Source organism: Platalea leucorodia (genome assembly GCF_965183815.1).
Source record: "Platalea leucorodia genome assembly, chromosome: 16".
Lineage (NCBI taxonomy): Eukaryota > Metazoa > Chordata > Aves > Pelecaniformes > Threskiornithidae > Platalea > Platalea leucorodia.
Genome location: NC_138838.1, coordinates 6,762,693 through 6,772,108, shown reverse-complemented (window position 1 = coordinate 6,772,108; position 9,416 = coordinate 6,762,693). Strand labels below are relative to the sequence as shown.

Sequence of the window (9,416 nt, the reverse complement as noted above, 5' to 3'; positions counted from 1 at the left end):
CTACTACCTTTAGGTCTCTTCCTTAAGAGAAGCTTCGGCACTAGGCTCTCTCCCTCAAACCAACGCTCCCCTCAGCTCCTCCAGTGGTGCTGGGCTTCGGCATTTCCTTCATCTGATCAAAATAAAGTCTGTTCAGCTTCGAATTCAACCTACGTGGATTAAAGCAATTCAAAGCAATGGGGTAAGCAGCCCACAGAGCACGGAGGAAGAGCGAATTAATAACTTCCTTCATTAAAGCTTACCTTCAAAGAAGTCAGCAACAGAACTCGTCATCACCATTTTCTTGCAGACATTTATTTTTATATTCACGAGAAGATGAATGTAAAAGAAATTTATGTAGATGCTAAATCAAGGCTTTTGTTCCTAACTAGAAAGGAGCCACTCTCAGCATTTTAATTATTTTCTTAGAGCAGGACTGACGTTTCAACTCTTTTACTAACTCTTTTAAAATCAAATTACGTAAGAGGTTACGGGAACACGAGGCAGCAGAGGTAACGCCACCTCCCGAAACACTTCTTGGATCACTTCACTCAGTTATCACTTTCGCAAGCCCCTTCACCGCATCTTGATCTGATTTGATCACGCCTGGTTTCCCAGCTGCTGCGCCGAACAAGTAACCCAAGCCAAAACCCAAGCAGCAGCGGAGTTGAGAGTAACCGGTTCACCCACTTTCGCAGATTATTTTGTCACTACAGTAACTGATAACCTTTCAGAGAGCTACAGCTTCTACCTTCAAAAAGACAAGCACATCAGGACAATGCCAGGTGGTACACTGAAAAAATGAGGCCGTTTTATTGATGATTAGACTCTGCACTTGCAACAATCATTAAGCTAATACAGACGGACTTCAATCAAAGCACGAGCTTTGAATCAGAAGTCGTAAAGTGACATGATGCCTTAATAAATTAAGGAAGTTGTTAACTCCTCTTCGCCATCAGCTCTTCACTTGAAGTTCTTTGCAAACTCCTCTCCTTTCTTAATAGAAGCCTTCAGCTCAGACATGGCCTCAGCAACCATCTTCTCTTCAAAGGGGGAGATCTTGCCAATACCTAGGTTCTTCTCAATTCCATTTTTCTGAGGGAAAGAGCATTTAAGGATTAACCATTCATCAAATGACCCAGGGAGTAACTTAACGGCTCTGATTAAGTATTATCCAGCTGAGATGGAGACCCAGCCTGGGACCTCTGTCATCTCCAGTCTGCCAACCCTGTGCTTCTGGCAAGGCTCGGAAGCCTCTTATTATCTGTAGCCACTTCTACAGCCTTCACAAACTTCTCGTTCACTATTCGTAAGTGTGAAGGTAGCCCATCAGCTCCTTCGAGAGGAGACTGATACCAACTGCTCCTTCATGCCTCTTCCTATCTTCAAACCCACTGTTGGGCAGAATTTCTCTCCTCTGGCGTATGCCCTTCACTTGCCACTGGCTTGCGATCTGAAACTGCTTTAGAGTTGCACTCCTAGGTTTCTGAGATCTCATGCCCACATCCAAACCCTTCCCCCTTAACACCCCTCTCCTTCCATTCCCTCCCCAGCTAGCACCTAAGGCAGCACACACCATCCTTGGCATCCCAGCAGCCACGGCAGGGCTGCAGCACCCTGGTGTTTCACTCCACCCACAGCATAAGGGTGACAAAAGGAACACTTCTTTCAGAGTTCAGGAGAAGTCCTGAAAGCAATCCATTAATCCTAATCCATGCTCCCCATGTGCCTCCATTTCTGAGGGATTTGCTTGTAGCAGATCAAGCCGAGGAGGCAGAACTGCTGAGTCTGGTTAATCATATGAAAGCCCTTCATAAACAGGCACTGGCTTGAGGCAAGCGTGACCTCTTAAGACAAGTCTGAATCTGCAGTTACTCAGCGACCCGCAGTCTGAAAGCAGATAAAAGCAGCAGCATCCCTGTCAAGCATGAGGTATCTGCCTAAGTACAATACTCAAATATTCAAGAACTCTTAAAGGTACTTTCAGCTGTTAACTTCAGCGATACCTAGCATTAGACCAAATTTAAATCACCGAGTAAAAACCACAAGACTAAATCAGTAGCTGCTGTTCATAAGCCTCATCATTTAAAGTACGTACTCCCAGCAGCAGAGGAGTAGAGAAGTAGGGGCTCTCCGTCTCTTCTGATCGAACAAAGGCACATTCAATAACCCCTTCCTTTCCATTCATGGCATCCACCAGGGAGAACACAAACCGAGCGCCAGCATAGGCCATAGACAAGGTGGCAGATCCTGTAAAAGTTAAACCACTTTTAGAACAGATCACATTGAAATTTTATACTTTCTTTAGCATCAAAGGCTTCCATACCAATATGTTTACAGAGCTGCAGTGTCACTGACTTCAAGCTCACAGGCAGTTGGATAAAGCATCAGCTTTTGGCCAGCTACATGCTATTTAGCTGACCAGATTTATAGGAGGAAACAGCTTAACTTGACAGAGAAGATTCTTTTTAAATCCATACATGGTGCGGGATCAGTTAATGTTTCATCTTACCTACATCCTGAGCTGCTTCTAGAACCACAGTTCAGGCAGTCGCTGACATGGCAGAGCAGCTAGATTTGTAATCAGCAGCTCATAATTCTGCACCGCAGTTGTAAATAAGATTAAACTGAAGAGGACTGCACCCATTCAGCTGGCCAACAAGAATTACTTGGAAGCTGCAGTCAAGAACCAACCTGCTCCTGCTTTAGCTTTGACAACTTCAGTGCCAGCTTCTTGAATTCTCCCTGTAAGCTTTTCTAGTTGATCCTGAGGGAAGTCCACTTTTGGTGTGCACTAGATTGGAAAAAAAAAAGTTACTATCAAATACCAGGACCCCTCCAGATTCAGCATAAAGCCACCCACACGATGCTTTTTGTACCATTACAGTTGTTACCAAGAGTTCTCAACTGGGAAAATCAGTCACGCCAGCTCACGGATGGTGTGACACTGTCCAGCCGCAAGCGTTCACCAGGGCTGCTGGTTATTGCATGGACTGTAACAGGAACCTAGCCGTGCCTGGCTTGCTCAAGGACAAACGGCAGCTTGACAGCAAAACCAGGGCTTGCCATGGTTACTCGTTACCGTGTAGTCCTTTGCACTAGACAGATGTCCTCCAAGCATGTAACAGGCATCAGGAATTTCAAAAAGCCATCTTGTAAACGTTTGGGTCACTGTGGCATTACGGAAGTCAAGAGCCTTACGAAGGACCCAGTCGGCCAGCAGCATTTAGGAAGTTACCGAACCTTCAGATACAGCTACACAAGTATGTTAAGCACAGCTGCCGCTGTCCCGATTGCCTGTCTAATGAAAGCACCCTCTCAGCATTCAGCTGCTCCAAAGCCCTTGCTTTTATTCCCTAAGAACGTCCTTCTGTGAAGCATACTGTACTCCCCACTCAGAGAAAAGCTTTTCCCCCTTTCTCGCAGACAGCTCCTTGGCCATATCCTAGCCTTCTCCTCACGAAGCTGCAGCCTGCTTTAGAACTGCATTTCTTTCTGGCTTAGATGCATGAAGGGAGCCTCTCCCTGACCACCGGTCATTACTGAAGCAGGCCTCCCCACACAGCTTGAGCTATGCCTCCTCATTTCAATGCTGCGTGCTGAAGCGGTGTCTCTAGTCCACCACGGCAAAATCAATTTCATTTTCCTGCGGAAGCAAGGTACTCATATCACGAAATACCTGTCACAAAAAATAAAAACCAAAACAAACAGTGCCAAGACTTCTGGCGCACACACACGCCTCAGTTCTTATTCCCAAACTCCTTTAGAGGAGAAAGGCTGGAACTATTTAAACCACCCAGAGGACTTTAGATTTAGCTCGTTGCCTTCCAGTATCTTGTACCTCATCTCGGAATGAAAGCAGCCGTAAGAGCAGGGAAGACTGTCTTCTCTGCTGTATTTTAGCACCTTACATGCCATCACAAAGGCACTTTACACCAACTCTAATGTACTAATGAGGAATACCATACGGTGTGACGCCACACACGGCAGTTACTATGACTCACCTGAGAGATCAGAGGGATGATAGTCTTCCCAGCATGGCCACCAATAACCGGAACATTTACTCGAGCTGGATCTAAGCCCTAAGGGAAACATGAAACTTTCCAGCTTCTGAGGCACATGGACAAGAAAAACATTTAAAAACACCACGCTTCATTTTCTGCCCTGAGTATTTGGACACATCTATAACCCAGTGCTACACAGGGCAGGAGTTCCAGAGGCAGCTGTACTCCAGGGACAAAGCCAGGCCTACAGAGTTGAACTCCAGGTTACTCTGATAACTTTAGACAGCTACAGGATATTATTAATGCAAGTTCTGATAAATAGAAGCACAAGTACAAACTCCACCAGGGCTATTAGGAGCAGTAACCCATTACACCTCCTGATACTTTGCAGAATATCCTGTAACACGCAGCACAGATGGTTTGACTTGCAAATACATACTACAATTCAACCCTCTCCTCCGGTTGCACCAGCAGGGTTGAAAATGCCAACAGAATTAAGGCGACCATGTAGCTTGCTCACAGGGGACAGCTATGAAAAGGAAAGGTCAAAGTCTCTTGAACCACATTTTACAAGAAACCCTACCCCCAGGCTCCTCTGGAGAATGGAAACAGGGAATCATTGCCTTCGCCTCTAGCTCCACAGAAATCTGAGCTCTTTTGGCTCTCTGCAGTGATTTTAAAAGCATTTTTGACAGACCTGATGACCGAAGCACACCGTATCCCTCCCCCAGCATCTGTTACCATGACCTACCTTTAGTTCAGCCACAAAAGTATTCGCTCTGACAATGTCCAGCGTTGTAACACCAAAGATTCTGTTGGGATTATACACACCATGCTTCTTGAAGACTTCTGAAGTTATTGGGATGGTTGAGTTTACCTATAAGCAAGAATAGGCAAGCATTCATTAAAACCAGTGTACTAATGAAGCCCATGCATGAACTGAACAGGCCAGTAAACGAAGCATACTTCCAACTTGAAGTCAACTGTAGCCAATTACTTTAATTCCCAAATTGAAGAGCAATTTACAGTCAGGCTGGAATAATACCCATCCATTTTAAATAACCATTAAGACAATAAATTTGCTCATTCACATTACAAAGGCTCCTCCCTTAGTAAAGTTAAGACTTCCATTCCAGCTAATACACCAGCATGCATTATAATTGTAGTCATACAGACGTTGAGATATTAAGCACTTTTATATCCAAGTTTCCTCCGACTTAAATATAGCCCAAGAAAAATGGGTTAGTAGATCGAGGCTCTTAGTCCTGTTCTGCAAATACCCTGCAGACCTTAAAGATACTGGTCAAAACTAATAGGAACTCAGACTACTCCAGTATTCTCAGTCTGGATTTTTTTTTTTTCCTCTACATTTTCAAGGTCTCCAGAAAATGCTTACCGGGTTAGAAATAATACAGATCATGGCTTCTGGGCAGTGCTTTGCGCAGGCAGATGTCAAAGTAGCAACAATGCTAGCATTGGTGTTGAACAGGTCATCACGGGTCATACCTAAAACGCATCCAGTACAATATTTTAAGTTACCCACAGACTACTCATTAATAGGCAAGCAACCCAATTAAAAACCAATATTCTGCTCTGGACAGAGATACATCAGCTTCTGGTTTCATACATCAAGGGAAAACTCTCCAGCTGCAGTAACGAATTGGCTCCAAAGGTAACTCCCCTCACTCATAAAAGATTACTGCCCTTTCAGATAGATCAGCCCTTTTCAGGAGCAACCAGCCCAGCTGTCAACTGTCGGAACGCATCTCCCCATGGCAGCTTGCAGTACGGTGTGACCATACTGACCCACAGCAGCGTATAGCGGTGCTCACAGCAGCGTAACTGCTCCCAAGATGAATTCTCCTCCCCCCTACCATTACCTCCACAGTTACAGTTTGAACGCCAACTACTCTGTGCAAAATATTGCTAGTTGCATAAGCGCCAGCTCTCATTTCTGTTGCAGCAACTACTTTAACCATGAAAAATGAAGAATTAGAAAGAGCTAGGCATTAAAGTCTAGAGTTTTGTTACCTTCCCAATAGGATACTGAAAAACAGAGTAGAAATGGAGCAGTTCAGAGACATTCTAGGAAGGCTTAACAGCATTCATTCAGAGACGATCTGAGAAGTTTTCAGACAACTAAAGCAAGACAAATGGATTATTTCTATTCTGCTGAGAAATGAATCAAAGAACCAGTTTTTTTACTAGACCATTGCTCTGGCAAGAAACTAAGGCAGATTCGGGATCACTTGCACGAAAAGTCTTTGTGCCTCACCCCTACACAGGAACTCCAGAAATCCATTCTGCCTATTTTACAAGGGACAATCTAAGAGGGAGGCTAAACAAGGTGCCCAATACCACAGCCAGCTCCAGGTCAGTGTCATTAACAGATCACTTACATCCCAAGCCAACACTACCATAAAACACCAGATACAGCTCTATTTGAGTAACAGGACTGCACAGATACACTTCAACGAAGGCCCTGAGGCTTTTTAACAAAGAGAACATACCTGGTTTTCTAGGGACTCCCGCAGGAATAACTACAACATCACAGCCCTTCAGACATTCTGGCAACTGCTCAGGTCCCAGGAAGCCTGAAATGGAAGGCATTCAGGCATTATGTTTTTGCCAGTTATTAAATATCTGACACTTTGAAGTACAAAATTATGCCCAGAGGCACTCAATTCCTTTTTTTTATATTCAGCCTTCAATTCAGACTTATGCTGAAAAGCAAAGAAATACAATTACGAATGGATCCTATTTGATGTTTTTTCCTTGTTTCAAAACTTACAGAATGAGAGGGGTGGGAAACTCACATTCGTCTGTTTCAAAAACCCTCAGTTCCTCCTGTTACGTATATTTACTCTCCAAAAACCCTAGCTTGGCACTACAGTCAGTGCCCTCAACGAATTGCACAAAGACACATTCAAGTAAAACGCAACCTTTTAGTGATCTTCAAATAAAATGAAGATCAGCAGATTAAGTTTCCTTTGATTTCATCAGAACTCGACAGCTGTCCCTTCAGAAAAGCAGCACACAGAATTCAGGTAGACATCCAGAGAGCGTTAAGTCTATTTGCAGTAACTTTTAAATTCAATGCTCAAGCTTTTTTTGGAGACAATTTTATTGAATGCTTCCTCCCTTCAACAGTGCAACCACAGACCATTCTCATCTCCATACATATCAATCTAATCAGCTAGACTTTAATTAGTCATGTGGTGCTTGAGAAAAAGCTACTTAAATTGATACTAGGCTTCAGGATCGTATGAAGATTCCCCTTCACAAGCAAGGGACATCTCCAAGCGTCAGAGACACCCGAGAGGACCCCTTCAGAACACAGACCGTTTCCAGCAGCTCGCAGTACCTTTAACATTCGCTCTTGTCTCGATGTGGCTGAGGTCAGCTGCAACACCTGGAGTGTGAGCGATATCGTAAAGGCTGAGCCTGCTCACCAGCGGGCTGTTCTTCAGGAGAAGGGAGAGAGGCTGGCCAATGCCTCCCGAGGCCCCCAGCACTGCTACCTTGGCATTGTTCTGAGGAAAAAAGACGACAAACACATTGAAGAGATGTTTTGGTAGTTACTGCAGCAGTGACCTTGGGGGTTTCACCACACTTTCTTTACTTTTAGGTCTATTTCTCAATTTTTTTATCAAGCACTATGCAAACTTGATTGCCTAAGCCCACAGTAAGAGATCATCACAACAGCCTCCCAAAGATCCTTGAGGTTTATTGGTAGCACAAGTTAGAAGAAAATGTTCTTTTGCAATCCGAAGCTCAACAGGGAAGCAAGGCTAGGCAAAGAAACCAAAAGGATCATCTTTCTTCAGATGGAAATGTCTGCATCAGGCTAATGCCTGCTACCCTGTGGACCTAGGTCTGACTTAGGGCAAAATCTATTATGCAGTTTTATCTAGTTTTCATTGGTAGTATCAAAAATATGCCTTCCCACTTGGCAAACCAATACATGTAATGGACTACAGTAAATGTAATAAACATTGTACCTATGTGAAGAAAATGTATCTGCCTGAAATTCAAAATAGTACCTGCAGCTGCCTCAAGATTGAGGCCTGAGAACATTAAATGACTATAATTTCCAGCTCTGATCAAGTGTGGTTGAGAAGCAAGTAAAATCAACTCTACTTTATTGCCCTTGTGAACCAATTTACTCTAACGTGCTCATTGGGTGAAAGTTATTTCTCTCAAAAATGCCTGTGCTCCTGTTCGTAGCAAAAGTGTCACTAGATGAGAAGAAAGCTACTTTAAAAGACCAGAACAGTCTTAAAATGCAACGCTCTGCCAAAGCAATGGAGAACCAGAGGCTGCTGCAGAGATGTAATGTGTTAATACAATTACCACTGATAAGGACGTTCTCTATCACACTGTCTTACCAGATAAAGCCATAATAGCTCCAAGTCCCCGCATGAACAGCTTACTTATTATGCTATGAAAAGAAATAATCTACCCAGAAGCTCGATCAGCCTAACCTCAGCTCAGTTTTCTTGCTACTGCAACAAACATAATTTAGCATAAAACTCTCCAAGGAGAGGCAAAGTCTAGCATTAGTCACTGCTGCGCCCCATATTTACAACTGATACCATGAGATCAATACCTCATTACTAATGAATATAATTCTTATCAAAATAATTACACAAACCTCTCTTGTAAAGCATATCTTTATAGCTACAATAATCGTTCTGTCATATGCCACTGGGAACTTCAGAAGACAGAGGACGGTCTCCATCCACCTACCACGCAGCAGCAGCCCTCTCCCGACATCAAGAGTCATGCACGATGGATGTCAGCATATTAAGGATTACTGTTAAACCCCCAACCGCCAGCTTTAATTCTTAATACATTTTGAAAGCAGAGGCATCTTTTCAGGAGAGGAAGGAAGCGGCAAGCCTGCGTATTGTCCGTTATATACCATCAGAAGGAGAAGTTCATCTGGAACTGACACATTTGGCCAGCAAGTTTATACCCGCCCGGGGAAAGGCAAGAGCTCCTCGGCCAAGAGCCGCAGAGCGACGCCCCCAGCACGGGTGCTTCCCCAGGCAGAGCCACAGCACCAGCCCAGCCCCGCCGGAGCCGACCCCCGGGAGCTGTGCTCCTCGCCTCCCTCACAGCCCGCCCCGGTCCCACTGACTGAGGCGGTGCCGCCCGGCGGCTGCAGATGCCCTCAGCCCCTCTCCTCCTCACAGGAGAGGCCCCGGCTTTCGGCCCCCGGGGGCTGGCGGGCCAGCGAGGGGGCTGGCGGCGGGCCGTACCTGGGCGGTGGTGGCGAGGCCCCGGCGGAGGGCCGCGGCGGCGGCGGGACGGGCGAGGCGGGAGAGCATGGCGCGGCTCCGGTGACTCCAACGACCTCCAGCGCGCGGCGCCTGCGCGGGACCGCCCGCACCTCTCGCGAGACTTCTTACGGCTCGGGGGGAGGGGGGG

General features: G+C 45.4%; 1 protein-coding gene across 1 annotated transcript; it reads right to left on the bottom strand.

Annotated features, from left to right (window-relative positions):
- Positions 1 to 768: 768 nt before the first annotated feature.
- On the bottom strand, positions 769 to 9,385 carry MDH2 (malate dehydrogenase 2). Its single transcript, XM_082328016.1, has 9 exons — positions 9,248 to 9,385; positions 7,348 to 7,516; positions 6,494 to 6,577; positions 5,380 to 5,489; positions 4,735 to 4,860; positions 3,984 to 4,061; positions 2,674 to 2,773; positions 2,078 to 2,229; positions 769 to 1,074 (listed from the first exon to the last, which is right to left on the bottom strand). The coding sequence occupies exons 1-9, from the start codon at positions 9,314 to 9,316 to the stop codon at positions 943 to 945; spliced, it is 1,020 nt and encodes a 339-aa protein (XP_082184142.1). The 5' UTR covers positions 9,317 to 9,385; the 3' UTR covers positions 769 to 942.
- Between the last annotated feature and the right edge of the window lie 31 nt (positions 9,386 to 9,416).